General features: G+C 51.1%; 1 protein-coding gene across 3 annotated transcripts in view; it reads left to right on the forward strand.

The window, feature by feature from the left end:
* Positions 1 to 15201: 15201 nt before the first annotated feature.
* Positions 15202 to 27728, forward strand: part of LOC139235409 (galectin-3-binding protein-like) — a 76616-nt gene continuing 64089 nt past the window's right edge. The window contains exons 1-2 of one of the 3 annotated variants that reach the window (XM_070866543.1): positions 15202 to 15289; positions 26516 to 26603. In XM_070866543.1, coding sequence (XP_070722644.1) covers positions 26546 to 26603 — 58 coding nt within the window. In that variant the 5' untranslated portion in view covers positions 15202 to 15289; positions 26516 to 26545. Of the gene's footprint in view, positions 16497 to 25996; positions 26097 to 26515; positions 26604 to 27728 lie in introns of those variants that run through there. The other 2 variants (XM_070866538.1, XM_070866548.1) reach the window with 2 other exon arrangements.

Consider the following 27728-nt stretch of genomic DNA (forward strand, 5'->3'; position numbering starts at 1 on the left):
GCAGGCAGTGACTAGTGGGGTACCGCAAGGTTCTGTGCTGGGGCCCCAGCTGTTTACATTGTACATTAATGATTTGGATGAGGGGATTAAATGTAGTATCTCAAAATTTGCGGATGACACTAAGTTGGGTGGCAGTGTGAGCTGCGAGGAGGATGCTATGAGGCTGCAGAGTGACTTGGATTGGTTAGGGCAAATGCATGGCAGATAAAGTATAATGTGGATAAATGTGAGGTTATCCACTTTGGTGGTAAAAACAGAGAGACAGACTATTATCTGAATGGTGACAGATTAGGAAAAGGGGAGATGCAACGAGACCTTGGTGTCATGGTACATCAGTCATTGAAGGTTGGCATGCAGGTACAGCAGGCGGTTAAGAAAGCAAATGGCATGTTGGCCTTCATAGCGAGGGGATTTGAGTACAGGGGCAGGGAGGTGTTGCTACAGTTGTACAGGGCCTTGGTGAGGCCACACCTGGAGTATTGTGTACAGTTTTGGTTTCCTAACTTGAGGAAGGATATTCTTGCTATTGAGGGAGTGCAGCGAAGGTTCACCAGACTGATTCCCGGGATGGCGGGACTGACATATCAAGAAAGACTAGATCATCTGGGATTGTATTCACTGGAGTTCAGAAGAATGAGAGGGGATCTCATAGAAACATTTAAAATTCTGACGGTATTGGACAGGTTAGATGCAGGAAGAATGTTCCCAATGTAGGGGAAGTCCAGAACCAGGGGTCACAGCCGAAGGATAAGGGGTAAGCCATTTAGGACCGAGATGAGGAGAAACTTCTTCACCCAGAGAGTGGTGAACCTGTGGAATTCTCTACCACAGAAAGTTGTTGAGGCCAATTCACTAAATATATTCAAAAAGGAGTTAGATGTAGTCCTTACTACTCGGGGGATCAAGGGGTATGGCGAGAAAGCAGGAATGGGGTACTGAAGTTGCATGTTCAGCCATGAACTTATTGAATGGCGGTGCAGGCTCGAAGGGTCGAATGGCCTACTCCTGCACCTATTTTCTATGTTTCTATGTTTCTATGTCGGAACGGCACCGTTCAAGCCGGCCTCAAATGGCCAGGCGGAACAAGCAGTGCAGATAATCAAACAGAGGATGCTCAGAATCCAAGGGGGTTCCCTACAAAGCCGCTTATCATGCCTCCTATTGGCCAATAGATCCCGACCACACTCGCTCACAGGGGTTCCACCCGCAGAGCAGCTAATGAAAAGGAAGCTCAAAAACACCCTACTATGAAAGAAATTGTTGAGAGCAGGCATCAGTCACAATGTGACTACCATGGCAGGAATGCGAGGGCGCGATGTATTGATGTCAATGACCCTGTTTTTGTCCTTAATTATGCTGCAGGGCCCAAATGGCTTGCAGACACTGTGATTGCCAAAGAGGGGAATAGGGTTTTGGTAGTTAAACTTAACAATGGACAAATCTGCTGCAAACACGTGGATCAAACTAAAAGGAGGTTCAGCAACCCCATAGAAGAAGCAGAGGAAGAACACGACGTAGAGTTTACTCCACCACAGGTGACCGAACACCGGAACCAAGTGGAAGAGAGCCCAGTCACTGTGGGCAGTCCGGACAGGCCTGAGGCACCGCAAACACCAGACACTCAGGCCAGCGTCCAACATCCGGAGCCCCAACTCAGGCGCTCTACAAGGGAGCGTAAACCACCAGAGAGACTTAACCTGTGATCCCAATAAGACTTTGGAGGGGAGGTGATGTCATGTATTCAACTATCATTGTAACCCATCTAAAAGCTGACCTAAGTTGTACACCGTGAGAACACTGACCACAAGGGGGTGAACTTGTGGGAGACACTCCTAACCTGGACTTTCAGGTATAAAAGGGGAAGCTCCACCCACCTTCATCACTTGAGGCCTTGCTAATAAAGGTAACTGGTCACAGAGTGACCTTCTCTCAATATGGGCCTCGTGTGCATTTATACTGTATAGTAAGGACATATCAGAAATCATGCTTGACGAATCTTCTGGAATTTTTTGAGGATGTAACTTGTAGAGTGGACAAGGGAGAGCCAGTGGATGTGGTGTATTTGGACTTTCAAGAGACTTTTAACAAGGTCCCACACAAGAGATTAGTGTGAAAAATTAAAGCACATTGTATTGGGGGTAATGTACTGACGTGGATAGAGAACTGGTTGGCAGACAGGAAGCAGAGAGTCGGGTTAAACGGGTCCTTTTCAGAATGGCAGTCAGTGACCAGTGGGTTGCCGCAGGGCTCAGTGCTGGGACCCCAGCTCTTTACAATATACATCAATGATTTAGATGAAGTAATTGAGTGTAATATCTCCAAGTTTGCGGATGACACTAAGCTGGGTGGCAGTGTGAGCTGTGAGGAGGATGCTGAGAGGCTGCAGGATGACTTGGATAGGTTAGGTGAGTGGGCAAATGCATGACAGATGCAGTATAATGTGGATAAATGTGAGGTTTACCCCCAATTACCATGTGCTTTAATTTTTCACACTAATCTCTTGTGTGGGACCTTGTTAAAAGTCTCTTGAAAGTCCAAATACACCACATCCACTGGCTCTCCCTTGTCCACTCTACAAGTTACATCCTCAAAAAATTCTAGAAGATTTGTCAAGCATGAGTTCCCTTTCATAAATCCACGCTGACTTGGACCGATCCTGTCACTGCTTTCCAAATACGCTGCTATTTCATCTTTAATAATTGATTCCAACATTTTCCCCACTACTGATGTCAGGCTAACTGGTCTATAATTACTCGTTTTCTCTCTCCCTCCTTTTTTAAAAAGTGGTGTTACATTAGTTACCCTCCAGTCCATGGGAACTGATCCCGAGTCGATAGACTGTTGGAAAATGATCACCAATGCATCCACTATTTCTAGGCCTACTTCCTTAAATACTCTGGGATGCAGACTATCAGGCCCCAGGGATTTATCAGCCTTCAATCCCATCAATTTCCCTAATACAGTTTCACGCCTAATAAGGATTTCCTTCAGTTCCTCCTTCTCACTGGACCCTCAGTTCCCTAGTACTTCCGGAAGGTTATTTGTGTCTTCTTTCGTGAAGATAGAACCAAAGTATTTGTTTAACTGATCTGCCATTTCTTTGTTCCCCAATATAAATCCGACTGCAAGGGACCTACGTTTGTCTTCATTAATCTTTTTCTCTTCACATATCGATAGACGCTTTTGCAAGTCTTTAAGTGCCTAGCAAGCTTCCTCTCGTACTCTATTTTCCCCCTCCTAATTAAACCCTTTGTCCTCCTCTGCTGAATTCTAAATTTCTCCCAGTCCTCAGGTTTGCTGCTTTTTCTGGCCAATTTATATGCCTCTTCCTTGGGTTTAACACTATCCTTAATTTCCCTTGTTAGCCATGGTTGAGCCACCTTCCCCGTTTTATTTTTACTCCAGACAGGGATGTACAATTGTTGAAGTTCATCCATGTGATCTATAAATGTTTGCCATTGCCTATCCACCGTCAACCCTTTAAGTATCCTTTGTCAGTCTATTCTAGCCAATTCACACCTCATACCGTCGAAGTTACCTTTCCTTAAGTTCAGGATCCTAGTTTCTGAATTAACTATGTCACTCTCCATCTTAATAAAGAATTCTACCATATTATGGTCACTCTTCCCCAAGGGGCCTCGCACAACAAGATTGCTAATTAGTCCTTTCTCATTACACATCACCCAGTCTAGGATGGCCAGCCCTCTAGTTGGTTCCTCGACATATTGGTTCAGAAAACCATCCCTAATACACTCCAGGAAATCCTCCTCCACCGCACTGCTACCAGTTTGGTTAGCCCAGTCAATATGTAGATTAAAGTCACCCATGATAACTGCTGTACCTTTATTGCACACATCCCTAATTTCTTGTTTGATGCTGTCCCCAACCTCACTACTACTGTTTGGTGGCCTGTACGTAACTCCTACTAGCGCTTTCTGTCCTTTGGTATTCTGCAGCTCCACCCATACCGATTCCACATCATCCAGGCTAATGTCCTTTCTTACTATTGCATTAATTTCTTCTTTAACCAGCAATGCCACCCCACCTCCTTTTCCTTTTTGTCTATCCTTCCTGAATGTTGAATACCCCTGGATGTTGCGTTCCCAGCCTTGGTCATCCTGGAGCCATGTCTCCGTGATGCCAATTATATTGTATTCATTAATTGCTGCGTGTGCAGTTAATTTGTCCACCTTATTCCGAATACTCCTCGCATTGAGCCACAGAGCCTTCAGGCTTGTCTTTTTAACACACTTTGCCCCTTTAGAATTTTGCTGTAATGTGGCCCTTTTTGATTTTTGCCTTGGGTTTCTCTGCCCTCCACTTTTACTTTTCTCCTTTCTATCTTTTGCTTCTGTCCCCATTCTACTTCCCTCTGTCTCCCTGCATAGGTTCCCATCCCCCTCCCATAATAATTTAACCCCTCCCCAACAGCACTTGCAAACACTCCTCCTAGGACATTGGTTCCGGTCCTGCCCAGGTGCAGACCGTCCGGTATGTCCTAGTCCCACCTCCCCCAGAACCGGTTCCAATGTCCCTGGAATTTGAATCCCTCACTTCCACACCATTCTTCAAGCCACATATTCGTCTGAGGTATCCTGTGATTTATGCTCTGACTAGCATGTGGCACTGGTAACAATCCTGAGATTACTACTTTTAAGGTCTTACTTTTTAATTTAGCTCCTAGCTCCCTAAATTCGCCTCGTAGGACTTCATCCCGCTTTTTACGTATATCGTTGGTACCTTTATGCACCACGACAACTGGCTGTTCACCCTCCCGTTTCAGAATATCCTGCATCCACTCCGAGACATCCTTGACTAGTAACTGACTAACACGTGGCTAGTAACTTACTAACACCTGACTAGTAGCTGACTATACCTGACTAACACCTGACCAGTAACTGACCAACACCAGACTAACACCTGACTACTCCTGACTAGTAACTGACTAACACCTGACTAACACCTTATTAGTAACTGAATAACACCTGACTATTAACTGACTAGACCTGACTAACACCTAACTAGTAACTGACTAACACCTGACTAGTAACTGACTAACACCAGACTAACAGCAGACTAACACCTGACTAACACATGACTAGTAACTGACTGACACCAGATCAGTAACTGACTAAATGTTGTCTAACACCTGACTAACACCTGACTAGTAACTGACTAATACCAGACTATAACTTACTAAAACATGACCAACATCAGACTAGTAACTGACTAAAATTTGACTAACACCTGACTAACACCTGACTACTAACTGACTAACACCAGACTAACACCAGACAAGTAACTAACTAACACCTGAATAAAACCGGAATCGTAACTGACTAACACCTGACTCATAACTGACTAACACCAGATTAACACCTGACTAGTAGCTGACTAACAGCAGTTTAGTAACTGACTAATTCCTGACTAACACCTGACTAACACTTGACTAGTAACTGACTAACACCAGACTAACATGTGACTAGTAACTGACCAACACCAGACTAGTAGCTGACTAACATCTGATTACGCCTGACTAACACCTGACTAGTAGATGACTAACACCTGACTAATGCCTGACTAGTAACTGACTAACACCTGATTAGTAGCTGATTAACACCTGACTAAGACCTGACTAGTAAGGGATTAACACCTGACGAACACCTTACTAGTAATTGACTAACACCTAACTAGTGGCTGATTAACACATGACTACACCTAACACCTGACTAACACCTGACTCACACCTGACTAGTAACTGATTAACACCTGACTAACACCAGACTAGTAAGTGACTAACACCAGACTAGTAACTGAATAACAGCTGACTGACACCTGACTAACAACTCACTAGTAACTAATTAACACCTGACTAACACCTGACTAACACCTGACTAGTAACTAACACCAGACTAGTAACTGACTAAAACCTGACTAACACCTAACTAGTAACTGACAAATTAACTGACTAACATCTGACTAGTAACTGACTAACACCTGACGAACATTTGACTAACATCTGACTAGTAAGTGACAGGCATCTGACTAACACCTGACTACACCTAACTAACACCTGACTAGTAACTAACTAACACCATACTAGTAACTGACTAACATCTGACGAACACCTGCCTAAGACCTGACAAACTCCTGACTAACACCATGTCAAATACCTGACTAGTAACTGACTAATACCAGACTAGTAACTGACTAACACCTGACTAAAACCCTGACTAGTAACTGACGAAGGCTTGACTAGTAACTTACTAACACTTGACTAACAACTGAATAGTAAGTGACGGACAACTGATTAACACCTGGCTACACCTGACTAACACCTTACTAATACCTGACTAGTAACTGACTAACACCTGACTAGTAACTTACTAACATCAGACTAACACCTGACTAACACCAGACTAGTAACTGACTAACACCTGACTAACACCAGACTAGTAACTGACTAACCTGACTAGTGACTGACTAAGATGCGACTAGTAACTAACTAAAACCGGACTAACACCAGACTACTACCTGACTAGTAACTGACTAACACCTGACTAGCAACTGACTTACACCTGACTAACTTGACTAGTAATTGACTAACACCAGACTAGTAACGGACTAACACCTGACTAGCAACTGACTTACACCTGACTAACTTGACTAGTAATTGACTAACACCAGACTAGTAACTGACTAACACCAGACTAACCTGACTAACACCAGACTAACACCTGACTAGTAACTGACTATACCAGACTAGTAACTGACTAAGATGCGACTAGTAACTAACTAAAACCTGACTAACACCAGACTAACACCAGACTACCACCTGACTAGTAATTGGCTAACACCTGACTAACACCTGACTAATACTTGACTAACACCTGACTAGTAACTGACTATACCAGACTAGTAACTGATTAAGATGCGACTAGTAACTAACTAAAACCTGACTAACACCAGACTACCACCTGACTAGAAACTAACACCAGACTAGTAACTGACTACAACCTGACTAACACCTGACTAACACCTAACTAGTAACTGACAAATTAACTGACTAACATCTGACTAGTAACTGACTAACACCTGACGAACATTTGACTAACATCTGACTAACACCTGACTAGTAAGTGACAGGCACCTGACTAACACCTGACTACACCTAACTAACACCTGACTAGTAACTGACTAACACCATACTAGTAACTGACTAACACCTGCCTAAGACCAGACAAACTCCTGACTAACTCCATGACAAATACCTGACTAGTAACTGACTAATACCAGACTAGTAACTGACTAACACCTGACTAAAACCCTGACTACTAACTGACTAAGGCTTGACTGGTAACTGACTAACACTTGACTAACACCTGAATAGTAAGTGACGGACACCCGATTAACACCTGTCTACACCTGACTAACACCGTACTAACACCAGGCTAGTAACTTACTAACACCAGACTAACACCAGACTAGTAACTGACTAACACCTGACTAGTAACTGACTAAGATGCGACTAGTAACTAACTGAAACCTGACTAACACCAGACTATCACCTGACTAGTAACTGATTAACACCAGACAAGTAACTGGCTAACACCTGACTAACACCTGACTAATACTTGACTAACACCTGACTAACACATTACTAGTAACTGACTAACACCTGACTAAAACCTTGATTAGTAACTGACTAAGACTTGACTAGTAACTGACTAACACCTGGCTAACACCTGACTAACACCTGAATAGTAAGTGACGGACACCTGATTAACACCTGACTACACCTTACTAACACCTGACTAGTAACTGACTAACATCTGACTAAGACCTGAATAGTAAATGACAAACACCAGACAAGTGGGTGTCATGGTACATCAGTCATTGAAGGTTGGCATGCAGGTACAGCAGGCGGTTAAGAAAGCAAATGGCATGTTGGCCTTCATAGCGAGGGGATTTGAGTACAGGGGCAGGGAGGTGTTGCTACAGTTGTACAGGGCCTTGGTGAGGCCACACCTGGAGTATTGTGTACAGTTTTGGTCTCCTAACCTGAGGAAGGACATTCTTGCTATTGAGGGAGTGCAGCGAAGGTTCACCAGGCTGATTCCCGGGATGGCAGGACTGACCTATCAAGAAAGACTGGATCAACTGGGCTTGTATTCACTGGAGTTCAGAAGAATGAGAGGGGATCTCATAGAAACGTTTAAAATTCTGACGGGGTTAGACAGATTAGATGCAGGAAGAATGTTCCCAATGTTGGGGAAGTCCAGAACCAGGGGACACAGTCTAAGGATAAGGGGTAAGCCATTTAGGACCGAGATGAGGAGGAATTTCTTCACCCAGAGAGTGGTGAACTTGTGGAATTCTCTACCACAGAAAGTTGTTGAGGCCAATTCACTAAATATATTCAAAAAGGAGTTAGATGAAGTCCTTACTACTAGGGGAATCAAGGGGTATAGTGAGAAAGCAGGAATGGGGTACTGAAGTTGCATGTTCAGCCATGAACTCATTGAATGGCGGTGCAGGCTAGAAGGACCGAATGGCCTACTCCTGCACCTATTTTCTATGTTTCTATGTTAAGTAACTGACTAACACCTGACCACACCTGACTAACACATAACTAACACCAGACAATAACTGACAAACACCTGACTAACACCTGACTAGTAGCTGACTAACATCTGATTATGCCTGACTAACACCTGACTAACACCAGAATAACACTTGACTAACACCTGACTAGTAACTGACTAATGCCTGACTAGTAACTGACTATACCAGACTAGTAACTGACTAAGATGTGACTAGTAACTAACTAAAACCTGACTAACACCAGACTACCACCTGACTAACACCAGACAAGTAACTGACTAACACCTGACTAACACCTGACTAGTAACTGACTAACACCTGACTCGCAACTGACTTACACCTGACTAACTTGACTAGTAATTGACTAATACTTGACTAACACCAGACTGTCACATGACTAGTGACTGACTAACACAAGACTAGTAACTGACTAACACCTGACTAGTAGCTGATTAACAGCTGACTAACACCAGATTAGTAATTGACTAACGCCTGACTAGTAACTGACGAACACCTTACTAGTAATTGACTAACACCTGACTAGTGGCTGATTAACACATGACTACACCTAACACCTGACTCACACCTGACTAGTAACTGATTAACACCTGACTAACACCAGACTAGTAACTGAATAACAGCTGGCTGATACCTACTAACACCTGACTAGCACCGAATTGGTAATTGACCAACACCTGACTTACACCTGATTAGTAACTTACTAACACCAGACTAACACCTGACTAGCATAAGAACATAAGAAATAGGAGCAGGAGTAGGCCATACGGCCCCTCGAGCCTGCTCCGCCATTTAATAAGGTCATGGCTAATCCTCCCTGATAAAGTGCAACATCCCCACTGACACCTGGGAGTCCCTGGCCCAAGACCGCCCTAAGTGGAGGAAGTGCATCCGGGAGGGCGCTGAGCACCTCGAGTCTCATCGCCGGGAGCATGCAGAAATCAAGCACAGGCAGCGGAAGGAGCGTGCGGCAAACCTGTCCCATCCACCCTTTCCCTCAACGACTATCTGTCCCACCTGTGACAGAGTCTGTGGCTCTCACATTGGACTGTTGAGCCACCAAACAACTCACTTCAGGAGTGGAAGCAAGTCTTCCTCGATTCTGAGGGACTTCCTATGATGATGATGATGATGATGATGGCTATTCTGATCATGGATCATGATAAGAACATAAGAACATAAGAATTCGGAACAGGAGTAGGCCATATAGCCCCTCGAGCCTGCTCTGCCATTCAACAAGATCATGGCTGATCTGGCCGTGGACTCAGCTCCACTTACCCGCCCGCTCCCCGTAACCCTTAATTCCCTCATTGTTAAAAATCTATCTATCTGTGATTTGAATACATTCAATGAGCTAGCCTCAACTGCTTCCTTGGGCAAAGAATTCCACAGATTCACAACCCTCTGGGAGAAGAAATTCCTTCTCAACTCGGTTTTAAATTGGCTCACCCGTATTTTGAGGCTGTGCCCCTAGTTCTAGTCTCCCCGACCAGTGGAAACAACCTCTCTGCCTCATAATCTTATACGTTTCGATAAGATCACCTCCCATTCTTCTGAATTCCAATGAGTAGAGGCCCAACTTACTCAACCTTTCCTCATATGTCAACCCCGTCATCCCCGGAATCAACCGAGTGAACCTTCTCTGAAGCCTCCAAAGCAAGTATATCCTTTCATAAATATGGAAACCAAAACTGCACGCAGTATTCCAGGTGTGGCCTCACCAATACCCTGTATAACTGTAGCAAGACTTACCTGCTTTTATACTCCATCCCCTTTGCAATAAAGGCCAAGATACCATTGGCCTTCCTGATCACTTGCTGTAACTGCATACTATCCTTTTGTGTTTCATGCACAAGTACACCCAGGTCCCGCTGCACTGCAGCACTTTGCAATCTTTTTCCAGTTACATTTTTTTTGATTTTTTTCTGCCAAAGTGCTTGACACTTTCCAACATTATACTCCATCTGCCAAATTTTTGCCCACTCACTTAGCCTGTCTATGACCTTTTGCAGATTTTTTGTGTCCTCCTCACACATTATTTTTCCTCCCACCTTTTATTGTCAGCAAACTTGGCTACGTTACACTCAGTCCCTTCTTCCAAGTAATTTATATAGATTGTAAATAGTTGGGGTCCCAGCACTGATCCCTGCTGCACCTCACTGGTTACTGACTGCCAACCAGAGAATGAACCTGTATTCTGTTAGTTAGCCAATCCTCTATCCATACTAATATATAACCCCCAACCCTGTGAACTTTTATCTTGTGCAGTAACCTGTTATGTGGCACCTTATCGAATGCTTCCTGGAAATCCAAATATACCACATCCAATACTTCCCCTTTGTCCACCTTGTTCGTTACATCTTCAAAGAACTCCAGCAAATTTGTCAAACATAACTTCCCCTTCATAAATCCACACTGACTCTGCCTGACCGAATTTTGCTTTTCCAAATGTCCTGCTACTGCTTCTTTAATAATGGACTCCAATATTTTCCTAACCACAGATGTTAGTGTCGTGTATGGAGAAAGAGTCAGACTGAACACTGTGAGCTCAAAGTAAAGTGTGACCTTAGTCTTTTATTGTAGGTCTCCAGAGTGCCTCTCCAACCTGTGAGGACTCCTTAAATACCTGGGCTCCAAAGGGATTATGGGATCCCTTGGGACTCCCAGGGATGAGCCCTCTGGTGGCTGTACAGAGTAAATACAAGTTTACATGTATAACAGTTAGACTAACTGGTCTATAGTTTCCTGCTTTTTGTCTTCCTCCTTTTTTAAATAGGGGCGTTACATTTGCAGTTTTCCAATCTGCTGGAGTCTGACTAACACCTGACTACACCTGACTAGTAACTGACTACTAACTGACTAAGACCTGACTGCACCTGACTAGTAACTGACTTGTAACTGACTAACACCTGTCTAACACCGGACTAGCAACTGAATAACACTTGACTAGTAACTGACTAACACCTGACGAACACCAGACTAACACCTGACTATTAACTGACTAACATCAGACTAGTAACTGACTAACACCAGACTAAAACTAACACCTGACTAACACCTGACTAACATCAGACTAGTAACTGACTAACACTTGACTAACACCTGACTAGTAACTGACTAACACTTGACTAACACCTGACTCGTAACTGACTAACACCTGACTCGTAACTGACTAACACCTGACCAACACCTGACTCGTAACTGACTAACACCTGACTAGTAACTGACTAACAGCAGACTAACACAAGACTAACACCTGAACTAACACCAGACTAAAAGCAGACTAACACCTGACTAATAAGGGATTAACACCTGACTAACACCTGACTAGTAACGGACTAACACCAGACTATAACTTTCTAAAACCTGACCAACATCAGACTAGTAACTGACTAACTCCTGACTAAAATTTGACTAACACCTGACTTAGCCTGACTAGCAACTGACTAACACCTGACTAGTAACTGACTAACACCAGACTAACACCTGACTTGTAACCGACTAACACCAGCCAAGTAACTAACTAACACCTGAATAAAACCGGAATCGTAACTGACTAACACCTGACTCATAACTGACTAACACCAGACAAGTAACTGACTAACACCGGATTAACACCTGGCTAGTAGCTGACTAACAGCAGTTTAGTAACTGACTAATACCTGACTAACACCTGACAAGTAACTGACTAAAACCAGACAGGTAACTAACACCTGAATAAAACCGGAATAGTAACTGACTAACACTTGACTAGTAACTGACTAACACCAGACTAACATGTGACTAGTAACTGACCAACACCAGACTAGTAGCTGACTAACATCTGATTACGCCTGACTAACACCTGACTAATAGCTGACAAACAACTGACTAACACCTGACTAACACCTGACTAGTAGATGACTAACACCTGACTAATGCCTGACTAGTAACTGACTAACACCTGATTAGTAGCTGATTAACACCTGACTAAGACCTGACTAGTAAGGGATTAACACCTGACGAACACCTTACTAGTAATTGACTAACACCTGACTAGTGGCTGATTAACACATGACTACACCTAACACCTGACTAACACCTGACTCACACCTGACTAGTAACTGATTAACACCTGACTAACACCAGACTAGTAAGTGACTAACACCAGACTAGTAACTGAATAACAGCTGACTGACACCTGACTAACAACTCACTAGTAACTAATTAACACCCGACTAACACCTGACTAACACCTGACTAGTAACTGATTAACACCTGACTAACACCTGACTAGTAACTAACACCAGACTAGTAACTGACTAAAACCTGACTAACACCTAACTAGTAACTGACAAATTAACTGACTAACATCTGACTAGTAACTGACTAACACCTGACGAACATTTGACTAACATCTGACTAGTAAGTGACAGGCACCTGACTAACACCTGACTACACCTAACTAACACCTGACTAGTAACTAACTAACACAATACTAGTAACTGACTAACACCTGACGAACACCTGCCTAAGACCTGACAAACTCCTGACTAACACCATGTCAAATACCTGACTAGTAACTGACTAATACCAGACTAGTAACTGACTAACACCTGACTAAAACCCTGACTAGTAACTGACGAAGGCTTGACTAGTAACTTACTAACACTTGACTAACAGCTGAATAGTAAGTGACGGACAACTGATTAACACCTGGCTACACCTGACTAACACCTTACTAACACCTGACTAGTAACTGACTAACACCTGACTAGTAACTTACTAACATCAGACTAACACCTGACTAACACCAGACTAGTAACTGACTAACACCTGACTAACACCAGACTAGTAACTGACTAACCTGACTAGTAACTGACTAAGATGCGACTAGTAACTAACTAAAACCTGACTAACACCAGACTACCACCTGACTAGTAACTGACTAACACCTGACTAGCAACTGACTTACACCTGACTAACTTGACTAGTAATTGACTAACACCAGACTAGTAACGGACTAACACCTGACTAGCAACTGACTTACACCTGACTAACTTGACTAGTAATTGACTAACACCAGACTAACACCAGACTAGTAACTGACTAACACCAGACTAACCTGACTAACACCAGACTAACACCTGACTAGTAACTGACTATACCAGACTAGTAACTGACTAAGATGCGACTAGTAACTAACTAAAATCTGAGTAACACCAGACTAACACCAGACTACCACCTGACTAGTAATTGGCTAACACCTGACTAACACCTGACTAATACTTGACTTACACCTGACTAGTAACTGACTATACCAGACTAGTAACTGATTAAGATGCGACTAGTAACTAACTAAAACCTGACTAACACCAGACTACCACCTGACTAGTAACTTGCTAACACCTGACTAATACTTGACTAACACCTGACTAACACATTACTAGTTACCGACTAACACTTGACTAATACTTGACTAACACCTGACTAACACTTAACTAACACCTGATTAGTAACTGACTAACATCAGACTAGTAACTGACTAACATCATACTAACACCAGATTAGTAACTGACTAACACCAGATTAGTAACTGACAAACACCTGACTACACCTGAGTGGAACCTGACTAACACCTGACTACACCTGACTAGTAGCTGACTAACACATGACTAACACCTGACTAGTAACTGACTAACATAAGACTAGTAACTGACTAACACTTGACTAACACCTGACTAGTAACTTACTAACCTGACTAGTAATTGTCTAACACCAGACTAACACCTGACTAACACCTGACTTGTAACTGACTAACATCAGACTAGTAACTGACTAACACCTGACTAGTAGCTGACTAGTAACTGACTAACACCTGACTAGTAACTGCCTATTAATTGACTAACACTTGACTAGTAGCTGACTAGTAACTGACTAACACCTGACTAGTAATTGACTAACACCTGACTAATAACTGACTAACATAAGACTAGTAACTGACTAACACTTGACTAACACCTGACTAGTAACTTACTAACCTGACTAGTAATTGTCTAACACCAGACTAACACCTGACTAACACCTGACTAGTAACTGACTAACATCAGACTAGTAACTGACTAACACCTGACTAGTAGCTGACTAGTAACTGACTAACACCTGACTAGTAACTGCCTAGTAATTGACTAACACTTGACTAGTAGCTGACTAGTAACTGACTAACACCTGACTAGTAACTGCCTAGTAATTGACGAACACCTGACTAGTAGCTGACTAGTAACTGACTAACACCTGACTAGTAACTGCCTAGTAATTGACTAACACTTGACTAGTAGCTGACTAGTAACTGACTAACACCTGACTAGTAATTGACTAACACCTGACTAACACTTGACTAACTTGACTCACACCTGGAAGAGGCCAATGAGCGATACTGTAAAGGGTTAAGATTATGTCCTGGGTGTGTCTTTGAATTTAAGTAATTGGCTGTCCTTTATGACGGCGCAGATTGTGAGAATGTTATTTTCCAAGGGCAGGCCACTTATCTCAACAATGACGCACTGTATTGCACAATTGGGCCATTGTTGCTATGTTACCAGTGACTGCCTGCTGTTGTTACACAGTACAGTTTGTGTCCCTGCGGAAACACCGTGAGGAAAGTTCAAAGTGGATGTGAAAGTGGAGGGTTCGTGTTATACTAATCTATGTTGTAGTGAACGTTTAGGGTGTGTGTTGCACTAACGCGAGTTGCAGTGAACGTTTAGGGTGTGTGTTGTACTAATGCGTGTTGCAGTGAACGTTTAGGGTGTGTGTTGCACTAACGTGAGTTGTAGTGAACGTTTAGGGTGTGTGTTGCACTAACACGTGTTGCAGTGAACGTTTAGGGTGTGTGTTGCACTAACACGAGTTGTAGTGAACGTTTAGGGTGTGTGTTGCACTAACGTGAGTTGTAGTGAACGTTTAGGGTGTGTGTTGCACTAACGTGAGTTGTAGTGAACGTTTAGGGTGTGTGTTGCACTAACACGAGTTGCAGTGAACGTTTAGGGTGTGTGTTGTACTAATGCGTGTTGCAGTGAATGTTTAGGGTGTGTGTTGTACTAATGCGTGTTGCAGTGAATGTTTAGGGTGTGTGTTGTACTAACACGTGTTGCAGTGAATGTTTAGGGTGTGTGTTGTACTAACACGTGTTGCAGTGAATGTTTAGGGTGTGTGTTGTACTAACACGTGTTGCAGTGAATGTTTAGGGTGTGTGTTGTACTAATGCGTGTTGTAGTGAACGTTTAGGGTGTGTGTTGCACTAACGCGAGTTGTAGTGAACGTTTAGGGTGTGTGTTGCACTAACGTGAGTTGTAGTGAACGTTTAGGGTGTGTGTTGCACTAACACGAGTTGCAGTGAACGTTTAGGGTGTGTGTTGTACTAATGCGTGTTGCAGTGAATGTTTAGGGTGTGTGTTGTACTAACACGTGTTGTAGTGAACGTTTAGGGTGTGTGTTGTACTAACACGTGTTGCAGTGAATGTTTAGGGTGTGTGTTGTACTAATGCGTGTTGCAGTGAATGTTTAGGGTGTGTGTTGTACTAATGCATGTTGTAGTGAACGTTTAGGGTGTGTGTTGCACTAACGCGAGTTGCAGTGAACGTTTAGGGTGTGTGTTGCACTAACGCGAGTTGCAACAAACGTTTAGGGTGTGTGTTGTACTAACGCGTGTTGCAGTGAATGTTTAGGGTGTGTATTGTACTAATGCGTGTTGTAGTGAATGTTTAGGGTGTGTGTTGTACTAACGCGTGTTGCAGTGAATGTGGGGGGTTCGTGTTGGACCTACAGGTATGGCTCGGAGATTGAACTGTTTTAAATCAGTTTTTATCAGCGTTCTCCTGGACCTGCCTCACTCTGTAAGTAAACCAGATATTGCATGAAAAGTTTCTAATTGCTAATTGTAGTCAGGGGAAAGGCTTGTTCCCTGAGCAAGAGTCAGGGGTGTGGTACGACAGTGTGCCCGCTGCTGTGTTGGGGCATCTTTGGGGGTAAACAGTCACCTCGGCCTCCAATATGGTGGCAGTATTCCCAATCTGCCATATTGGTCACGGCCAAAACCGAGTCCTTCTGGTCCCAAAACAGGCAACAGACCCTGTTAGGGTCCCAACTAACGCGGGAGGTCCTTCCACCGCAGATCAGGCCATCAACCTTCCCCCCTCATAGCTCCTCCCCCTTCCCCTGCCCCTCCCCTCCCTCCACACTGCCCCTCCCCCTCCCCTCCCTCCACACTGCCCCTCGCACTCCCTGCACACTGACCCTCCCCCTCCCCCACACTGACCCTCCCCCGCACTGCCCCCTCCCCTCCCCCTCCCCCGCACTGCCCCTCCCATCCCCCCACACTGTCCCTCCCCACCCCGCACTGCCCCTCCCATCCCCCTCCCCTCCCCCCACGCTGCCCCTCCCCCTTTCCCACACTGACCCTCCCCCGCACTGCCCCTCCCATCCCCTCACACTGTCCCTCCCCACCCCGCACTGCCCCTCCCATCCCCCTCACCCTCCCTGCACACTGACCCTCCCCCTCCCCCACACTGACCCTCCCCCGCACTGCCCCCTCCCCTCCCCCTCCCCCGCACTGCCCCTCCCCTCCCCCTCCCCCGCACTGCCCCTCCCCTCCCCCCACACTGCCCCTCCCCTCCCCCTCCCCCGCACTGCCCCTCCCCTCCCCCCACACTGCCCCTCCCCTCCCCCTCCCCCGCACTGCCCCTCCCCTCCCCCTCCCCCGCACTGCCCCTCCCCTCCCCCTCCCCCGCACTGCCCCTCCCCTCCCCCCACACTGCCCCTCCCCTCCCCCCGCACTGCCCCTCCCCTCCCCCCGCACTGCCCCTCCCCTCCCCCCGCGCTGCCCCTCCCCTCCCCCCGCGCTGCCCCTCCCCTCCCCCCACGCTGCCCCTCCCCCTCCCCCGCACTGCCCCTCCCCTCCCCCCGCACTGCCCCTCCCCTCCCCTCCCCTCCCCCCGCACTGCCCCTCCCCTCCCCTCCCCTCCCCCCGCACTGCCCCTCCCCTCCCCCCCCCCCCCCCCCGCACTGCCCCTCCCCTCCCCTCCCCTCCCCCCACACTGCCCCTCCTCCTCCACTCCCCCTGCCAACGGGAGCGTCACTGAGAGCAGAGCAGCCAGTAAAGGGGCCAAGGTCCAAGGAGAGAGCAAGAGATCGGGCCTGTAAAAAGAGGCCTGGCCGCTTGTGCAGTCTGCCTACAGTTCCAGGGTGCACAGTGGTGGCTTGCTGGATCACTGCAGGGAACCTGTATAAGGTGATAGCAATAACGCATCGCAGTATTACCTCCAACTATTGGCCCGAGACCCCTCTTCTTTCGCTCCCCTTTCCCCCAGTCCCTCCAACCATCCTCCCCCTCCCTTCCCCTCACCCTTCCCCTCCCCTCACACACCCCCTCCCCCTCTCCCTCCCCCCCTCCCCTGTGCCCCTCCCCCTCTCCACCTCTCCACTTTCCCCTCCTCTCCTCCCCCCTACCTCTCACCCTCCCCTCCACCCTCTCCCCACTCCACCTCCCCCCTCCCCTCCACCCCCTCCCCTCCACCCTCTCCCCACTCCACCTCCCCACTCTCCCTCGCCTCTCTCCCCTTCCCCCCCCTCCTTGAAGGAATGATGTGCCTCTCGCCCCTCACACCAAGCACACTGCGGTTTTGTGTGTTGAGACAAAGAGAGGAACAGAAAGAGAGACCCATCGCCGCCCTGTTAATACTGACGGGTTCTGGTGATAGTGCTGGAGAATTGGGCCAAAGTGAGATTGACCAGTGACCTGTCATCTCCCAGGCTCAATGGGAAACTGTGCTCAGTGTATCCCCTGCTGCCACATTACCAAAGAAAGTCTTGCCTTTATATAGCGTCGTTGACAATCTCAGGACCTCCCAAGGTGTGTCCTGCATCAACTACTCCAACACTCTCCCACATTCCCCCCTCCGCAATCTCCAGCTCATCCTCAGATCGTCTGCCTGTGTCCTAACTCACACCCAGTCCCACTCACCCATCACCCCTGTGCTCCCTGCCCCATGTCCTAACTCACACCCAGTCCCACTCACCCATCACCCCCTGTGCTCACTGCCCCATGTCCTAACTCACACCCAGTCCCACTCACCCATCACCCCCTGTGCTCACTGCCCCGTGTCCTAACTCACACCCAGTCCCACTCACCCATCACCCCCTGTGCTCACTGCCCCATGTCCTAACTCACACCCAGTCCCACTCACCCATTACCCCCTGTGCTCACTGCCCCGTGTCCTAACTCACACCCAGTCCCACTCACCCATCACCCCCTGTGCTCACTGCCCCATGTCCTAACTCACACCCAGTCCCGCTCACCCATCACCCCCTGTGCTCCCTGCCCCGTGTCCTAACTCACACCCAGTCCCGCTCAGCCATCACCCCCTGTGCTCGCTGCCCCGTGTCCTAACTCACACCCAGTCCCGCTCACCCATCACCCCCTGTGCTCGCTGCCCCGTGTCCGAACTCACACCCAGTCCCTCTCACCCATCACCCCCTGTGCTCCCTGCCCCGTGTCCTAACTCACACCCAGTCCCACTCACCCATCAGCCCCTGTGCTCCCTGCCCCGTGTCCTAACTCGCACCCAGTCCCACTCACCCATCACCCCCTGTGCTCGCTGCCCCGTGTCCTAACTCACACCCAGTCCCGCTCACCCATCACCCCCTGTGCTCACTGCCCCGTGTCCGAACTCACACCCAGTCCCGCTCACCCATCACCCCCTGTGCTCCCTGCCCCGTGTCCTAACTCGCACCCAGTTCCACTCACCCATCACCCCCTGTGCTCCCTGCCCCGTGTCCTAACTCGCACCCAGTCCCACTCACCCATCACCCACTGTGCTCCCTGCCCCGTGTCCTAACTCACACCCTGTCCCGCTCACCCATCACCCCCTGTGCTCCCTGCCCCGTGTCCTAACTCGCACCCAGTCCCACTCACCCATCACCCACTGTGCTCCCTGCCCCGTGTCCTAACTCACACCCAGTCCCGCTCACCCATCACCCCCTGTGCTCCCTGCCCCGTGTCCTAACTCACACCCAGTCCCGCTCACCCATCACCCCCTGTGCTCCCTGCCCCGTGTCCTAACTCACACCCAGTCCCACTCACCCATCACCCACTGTGCTCCCTGCCCCGTGTCCTAACTCGCACCCAGTCCCACTCACCCATCCCCCCCTGTGCTCACTGCCCCCGTGTCCTAACTCACACCGAGTCCCACTCACCCATCACCCCCTGTGCTCACTGCCCCGTGTCCTAACTCACACCGAGTCCCACTCACCCATCACCCCCTGTGCTCACTGACGCGTGTCCTAACTCACATCCAGTCCCACTCACCCATCACCCCCTGTGCTCACTAACCCCGTGTCCTAACTCACACCGAGTCCCGCTCACCCATCACCCCCTGTGCTCACTGCCCCGTGTCCTAACTCGCACCGAGTCCCGCTCACCCATCACCCCCTGTGCTCGCTGCCCCGTGTCCTAACTCGCACCGAGTCCTGCTCACCCATCACCCCCTGTGCTCACTGCCCCGTGTCCTAACTCACACCGAGTCCCGCTCACCCATCACCCCCTGTGCTCACTGCCCCGTGTCCTAACTCACACCGAGTCCCACTCACCCATCACACCCTGTGCTCACTGCCCCGTGTCCTAACTCACACCGAGTCCCACTCACCCATCACCCCCTGTGCTCACTGACGCGTGTCCTAACTCACATCCAGTCCCACTCACCCATCACCCCCTGTGCTCACTAACCCCGTGTCCTAACTCACACCGAGTCCCGCTCACCCATCACCCCCTGTGCTCACTGCCCCGTGTCCTAACTCACACCGAGTCCCACTCACCCATCACCCCCTGTGCTCACTGCCCCGTGTCCTAACTCACACCGAGTCCCACTCACCCATCACCCCCTGTGCTCACTGCCCCGTGTCCTAACTCACACCGAGTCCCACTCACCCATCACCCCCTGTGCTCACTGACCCGTGTCCTAACTCACACCGAGTCCCACTCACCCATCACCCCCTGTGCTCACTGCCCCGTGTCCTAACTCACACCGAGTCCCACTCACCCATCACCCCCTGTGCTCACTGACGCGTGTCCTAACTCACATCCAGTCCCACTCACCCATCACCCCCTGTGCTCACTAACCCCGTGTCCTAACTCACACCGAGTCCCGCTCACCCATCACCCCCTGTGCTCACTGCCCCGTGTCCTAACTCACACCGAGTCCCACTCACCCATCACCCCCTGTGCTCACTGCCCCGTGTCCTAACTCACACCGAGTCCCACTCACCCATCACCCCCTGTGCTCACTGCCCCGTGTCCTAACTCACACCGAGTCCCACTCACCCATCACCCCCTGTGCTCACTGACCCGTGTCCTAACTCACACCCAGTCCCACTCACCCATCACTCCCTGTGCTCACTGCCCCGTGTCCTAACTCGAACTGAGTCCCACTCACCCATCACCCCCTGTGCACACTGCCCCGTGTCCTAACTCACACCCAGTCCCACTCACCCATCACTCCCTGTGCTCACTGCCCCGTGTCCTAACTCGCACTGAGTCCCACTCACCCATCACCCCCTGTGCTCGTTGACCCCGTGTCCTCATTCACACCCAGTCCTACTCACCCATCACCCCCTGTGCTCACTGCCCCGTGTCCTAACTCGCACCCAGTCCCACTCACCCATCACCCCCTGTGCTCACTGCCCCGTGTCCTAACTCACACCCAGTCCCACTCACCCATCACCCCCTGTGCTCACTGCCCCATGTCCTAACTCACACCCAGTCCCGCTCACCCATCACCCCCTGTGCTCACTGCCCCGTGTCCTAACTCACACCCAGTCCCACTCACCCATCACCCCCTGTGCTCACTGCCCCGTGTCCTAACTCACACCAAGTCCCGCTCACCCATCACCCCCTGTGCTCACTGACCGTGTCCTAACTCGCACCGAGTCCCGCTCACCCATCACCCCCTGTGCTCACTGCCCCGTGTCCTAACTCACACCAAGTCCCACTCACCCATCACCCCGTGCTCACTGCCCCGTGTCCTAACTCACACCAAGTCCCACTCACCCATCACCCCCTGTGCTCGTTGACCTACATTGGCTCCCGGTCCGGCAACACCTCGATTTTAAAATTCTCATCCTTGTTATTAAATCCCTCCATGGCCCTCGCCCTCCCTATTTCTGCAAATTCCTCCAGCCCCACAACCCCCGAGATGTCTGCGCTCCTCTAATTCTGGCCTCTTACGTATCCCTGATTATAATCGCTCCACCATCGGTGGCCGTGCCTTAAGCTGCCGAGACCCTAAGCTCTGGAATTCCCTCCCGAAACCTCTCCGCCACTCACTCCTCCTTTAAGACGCTCCTTAAAACCTCCCTCTTTGAGCAAACTTTTGGTCACCTGCTGTAATTACTCCTTATGTGATTCAGTGTCTCCCTTGCCGCGGGCCGTGAGCGCGCTCAGTGAGTTCCCACGGTCCGTGAGCACGCTCAGTGAGTTCCCACGGTCCGTGAGCGCGCTCAGTGAGTTCCCACGGTCCGTGAGCACGCTCAGTGAGTTCCCACGGTCCGTGAGCGCGCTCAGTGAGTTCCCACGGTCCGTGAGCGCGCTCAGTGAGTTCCCACGGTCCGTGAGCGCGCTCAGTGAGTTCCCATGATCCGTGAGCGCGCTCAGTGATTACCCGCACCGTGAGCGCGCTCAGTGAGTTCCCACGGTCCGTGAGCTCGCTCAGTGAGTTCCCGCACCGTGAGCGCACTCAGTGAGATCCCGCGGGCCGTGAGCGCGCTCAGTGATTACCCGCGGGCCGTGAGCGCGCTCAGTGATTACCCGTGGGCCGTGAGCGCACTCATTGAGATCCCGCGGGCCGTGAGCGCGCTCAGTGAGATCCCGTGGGCCGTGAGCGCACTCAGTGAGATCCCGCGGGCCGTGAGCGCACTCAGTGAGATCCCGTGGGCCGTGAGCACGCTTAGTGATTACCCGCGGGCCGTGAGCGCACTCAATGAGTAGCCGCGGGCCGTGAGCGCGCTCAGTGAGTAGCCGCGGGTCGTGAGCGTGCTCAGTGAGTAGCCGCGGGCCGTGAGCACGCTTAGTGATTACCCGCGGGCCGTGAGCGCGCTCAATGAGTAGCCACGGGTCGTGAGCGCGCTCAGTGAGTAGCCGCGGGCCGTGAGCACGCTTAGTGATTACCCGCGGACCGTGAGCGCGCTCAGTGAGTAGCCACGGGTCGTGAGCGCGCTCAGTGAGTACCCGAGGGCCGTGAGCGCGCTCAGTGATTACCCGCACCGTGAGCGCGCTCAGTGATTACCCGCGGGCCGTGAGCGCGCTCAGTGAGTAGCCGTGGGCCGTGAGCACGCTTAGTGATTACCCGCGGACCGTGAGCGCGCTCAGTGAGTAGCCACGGGTCGTGAGCGCGCTCAGTGAGTAGCCGCGGGCCGTGAGCACGCTTAGTGATTACCCGCGGACCGTGAGCGCGCTCAGTGAGTAGCCACGGGTCGTGAGCGCGCTCAGTGAGTTCCCGCGGGCCGTGAGCGCGCTCAGTGATTACCCGCGGGCCGTGAGCGCGCTCAGTGAGTAGCCGTGGGCCGTGAGCGCGCTCAGTGAGATCCCGCGGGCCGTGAGCGCGCTCAGTGAGTTCCCGCGGTCCGTGAGCGTGCTCAGTGATTACCCGCGGGCCGTGAGCGCGCTCAGTGAGTACCCGCAGGTCGTGAGCGCCCTCATTGAGTTTCCGCGGGCCGTGAGCGCGCTCAGTGAGTTCTTGCACCGTGAGCGCGCTCAGTGAGTACCCGCGGGCCGTGAGCGCGCTCAGTGAGTACCCGCGGGCCGTGAGCGCGCTCAGTGAGTACCCGCGGGCCGTGAGCGCGCTCAGTGAGTTCTTGCACCGTGAGCGCGCTCAGTGAGTACCCGTGGGCCGTGAGCGCGCTCAGTGAGTACCCGCACCGTGAGCGCGCTCAGTGAGTACCCGCGGGCCGTGAGCGCGCTCAGTGAGTTCCCGCGGGTCGTGAGCGCGCTCAGTGAGTTCCCACGGGCCGTGAGCGCGCTCAGTGAGTACCCGCACTGTGAGCGCGCTCAGTGAGTACCCGCGGGCCGTGAGCGCGCTCAGTGAGTACCCGCACTGTGAGCGCGCTCAGTGAGTACCCGCGGGCCGTGAGCGCGCTCAGTGAGTTCCCACGGGCCGTGAGCGCGCTCAGTGAGTTCCCGCGGGCCGTGAGCGCGCTCAGTGAGTACCCGCGGGCCGTGAGCGCGCTCAGTGAGTTCCCACGGGCCGTGAGCGCGCTCAGTGAGTACCCGCGGGCCGTGAGCGCGCTCAGTGAGTTCCCGCGGTCCGTGAGCGTGCTCAGTGATTACCCGCGGGCCGTGAGCGCGCTCAGTGAGTACCCGCGGGCCGTGAGCGCGCTCAGTGAGTACCCGCAGGTCGTGAGCGCCCTCATTGAGTTTCCGCGGGCCGTGAGCGCGCTCAGTGAGTTCTTGCACCGTGAGCGCGCTCAGTGAGTACCCGCGGGCCGTGAGCGCGCTCAGTGAGTACCCGCGGGCCGTGAGCGCGCTCAGTGAGTACCCGCGGGCCGTGAGCGCGCTCAGTGAGTTCTTGCACCGTGAGCGCGCTCAGTGAGTACCCGTGGGCCGTGAGCGCGCTCAGTGAGTACCCGCACCGTGAGCGCGCTCAGTGAGTACCCGCGGGCCGTGAGCGCGCTCAGTGAGTACCCGCACCGTGAGCGCGCTCAGTGAGTACCCGCGGGCCGTGAGCGCGCTCAGTGAGTTCCCACGGGCCGTGAGCGCGCTCAGTGAGTACCCGCGGGCCGTGAGCGCGCTCAGTGAGTTCCCGCGGTCCGTGAGCGTGCTCAGTGATTACCCGCGGGCCGTGAGCGCGCTCAGTGAGTACCCGCGGGCCGTGAGCGCGCTCAGTGAGTTCCCGCACCGTGAGCGCGCTCAGTGAGTTCTTGCACCGTGAGCGCGCTCAGTGAGTACCCGCGGGCCGTGAGCGCGCTCAGTGAGTACCCGCGGGCCGTGAGCGCGCTCAGTGAGTTCCCGCACCGTGAGCGCGCTCAGTGAGTTCTTGCACCGTGAGCGCGCTCAGTGAGTACCCGCACCGTGAGCGCGCTCAGTGAGTACCCGCGGGCCGTGAGCGCGCTCAGTGAGTTCCCGCACCGTGAGCGCGCTCAGTGAGTTCTTGCACCGTGAGCGCGCTCAGTGAGTTCCCGCACTGTGAGCGCGCTCAGTGAGTTCCCGCGGGTCGTGAGCGCGCTCAGTGAGTTCTCACGGGCCGTGAGCGCGCTCAGTGAGTTCCCGCACCGTGAGCGCGCTCAGTGAGTACCCGCGGGCCGTGAGCGCGCTCAGTGAGTTCCCGCGGGCCGTGAGCGCGCTCAGTGAGTTCCCGCGGGCCGTGAGCGCGCTCAGTGAGTACCCGCGGGTCGTGAGCGCGCTCAGTGAGTTCCCATGGGCCGTGAGCGCACTCAGTGAGTACCCGCGGGTCGTGAGCGCGCTCAGTGAGTTCCCGCGGGCCGTGAGCGCGCTCAGTGAGTTTCCACGGGCCGTGAGCGCGCTCAGTGAGTACCCGCGGGCCGTGAGCGCGCTCAGTGAGTACCCGCGGGTCGTGAGCGCGCTCAGTGAGTTCCCACGGGCCGTGAGCGCGCTCAGTGAGTACCCGCGGGCCGTGAGCGCGCTCAGTGAGTACCCGCGGGCCGTGAGCGCGCTCAGTGTGCTGTAAAGGGTTCAGGGAGCTGAGGGGCACATAACAGTGCTCGGTGAATGCTTTGTGAGGGTGGGACATTCGGGGGGAGTGGGAAAGCGAAGGCTGACTGTATTTGGGAGCAAGCTCATGGATCACACACTCTGCCCATATTCCTGATCATAGAATGGTCGTCTGGTTATAGCACAGTAGGAGGCCATTCGGCCCGTCCAGCCTGTGCCAATTCTCAGCCAGTCCCTTTCCCCGAAGACCCGCAAATCTTTTTCTTTCGGGTATTTATACAACTCCCTTGTGAAGCGGTAATTGAATGTGCCTCTACCACCCTTTCAGACCGTGAATTCCAGATCCTAACCACTCTCCGTGTCTCCCACACTCACTCTTTGGTTCTTCTGCCAATCGCCTTAAATCTGTGTCCTCTGGTTCCCGACCCTTCCACCAATGGGAACAGTTTCTCTCTACTCTGTCCAGACCCCTCATGATTTTGACCTCGATCAAATCTCCTCTCAACCTTCTCTGCTCCAAGGAGAACAACCCCAGCTTCTCCAGTCTATCCCCGTAACTGAAGTCCCTCATCCCTGGAACCATTCTGGTCAATCTTTGCTGCGCCCTCTCTGAGGCCTTCACATCCTTTCAGGAGGGAAGTGAAACAGAAAAAAGGATCTTCTCCATGGGACTGAAAGCAGATGACACGCACAGAAAGTACTGTCAGCAAAGTCAGACAATCTCGCAACCTAATTGTGTGCGACACACAGACAGAGCGTGTGATACAGAGGGACCGAGGTGAGCTACAGAGTGAGTGAGACAGAGTGAGTGTGAGAGATAGTGATTGTGAGAGAGTGAGTGTGAGAGAGAGTGAGTGTGACACAGAGCAAGTGTGAGCAGGTGTGAGAGCAAGTGAGACACAGAGCAAGTGTGAGAGTGAGTGTGACACAAGGTGAGTGTAAGACAGAGCGAGTGTGAGACAGAGTGAGTGTGAGACAGAGCGAGTGTGAGACACAGAGTGAGTATGAGAGAGAGTGAGTGTGACACAGGGTGAGTGTAAGACAGAGTGAGTATGAGAGAGAGTGAGTGTGACATAGAGTGATTGTGAGAGTGAGTGTGAGACAGAGTGGGTGTCAGAGTTAGTGATAACCAGAGTGAGTGTGAGCAGAGTGAGTGTGACAGGACAAGCTGTGACCTTTGGGCTGTTTGTGTTTCAGGCCGGTTGGGGATTACCACGCTCTGGGACCATGCGGTGTCAGCTCCCTGCTCTGGGTGTAATGTTTCTCCTGCTCAGGCTGAATGAAGGTAAGATCCACATCTGACTTTCTTTAAAGTGACCCTTAAAGCTCCCGCACTGTCCCAACATTGCTGCGGGACCATTGCTTCCTCTAACCTGGAGTCACCTTGTTGGGATACATGAGCAACAGAACCTGGAGTCCGCAGCTGTGCCACTGAATCACATGGACCTGGTCTGGTCCTGGATCACATGGACCTGGTCTGGTCCTGGATCACATGGACCGGGTCTGGTCCTGGATCACATGGCCCGGGTCTGGTCCTGGATCACATGGACCTGGTCTGGTCCTGGATCACATGGTCCGGGTCTGGTCCTGCATCTGGTCCTGGATCACATGGTCCTGTTCTGGTCCTGGATCACATGGTCCTGGTCTGGGTCTGGTCCTGGATCACATGGTCCTGCGTCTGGTCCTGGATCACATGGTCCAGGTCTGGTCCTGGATCACATGATCCTGGTCTGGGGATGGTTCTGGATCACATGGTCCTGGATCACATGGTCCGGGTCTGGCCCTGGATCACATGGTCCTGGTCTGGGTCTGGTCCTGGATCACACAGTCCTGGTCTGGCCCGGGATCACATGGTCCTGGTCTGGTCCTGGATCACATGCTCCTGGTCTGGGGTTGGTCCTGGATCACATGGTCCTGGATCACATGGTCCTGGTCTGGTCCTGGATCACATGGTCCGGGTCTGGTCCTGGATCACATGCTCCTGGTCTGGGGTTGGTCCTGGATCACATGGTCCTGGATCACATGGTCCTGGTCTGGTCCTGGATCACATGGTCCTGGATCACATGGTCCTGGTCTGGTCCTAGATCACATGGTCCGGGTCTGGTCCTGGTCAGATAGACCTGGTCTGGTCCTGGATCACATGGTCCTGGATCACATGGTCCTGCATCTGGTCCTGGATCACATGGTCCTGGTCTGGGGTTGGTCCTGGATCACATGGTCCTGGATCACATGGTCCTGGTCTGGTCCTGGATCACATGGTCCTGGATCACATGGTCCTGGTCTGGTCCTGGATCACATGGTCCGGGTCTGGTCCTGGATCACATGCTCCTGGTCTGGGGTTGGTCCTGGATCACATGGTCCTGGATCACATGGTCCTGGTCTAGTCCTGGATCACATGGTCCTGGATCAC

This window comes from Pristiophorus japonicus, chromosome 2 (genome assembly GCF_044704955.1).
Source record: "Pristiophorus japonicus isolate sPriJap1 chromosome 2, sPriJap1.hap1, whole genome shotgun sequence".
NCBI classification, from domain to species: domain Eukaryota; kingdom Metazoa; phylum Chordata; class Chondrichthyes; family Pristiophoridae; genus Pristiophorus; species Pristiophorus japonicus.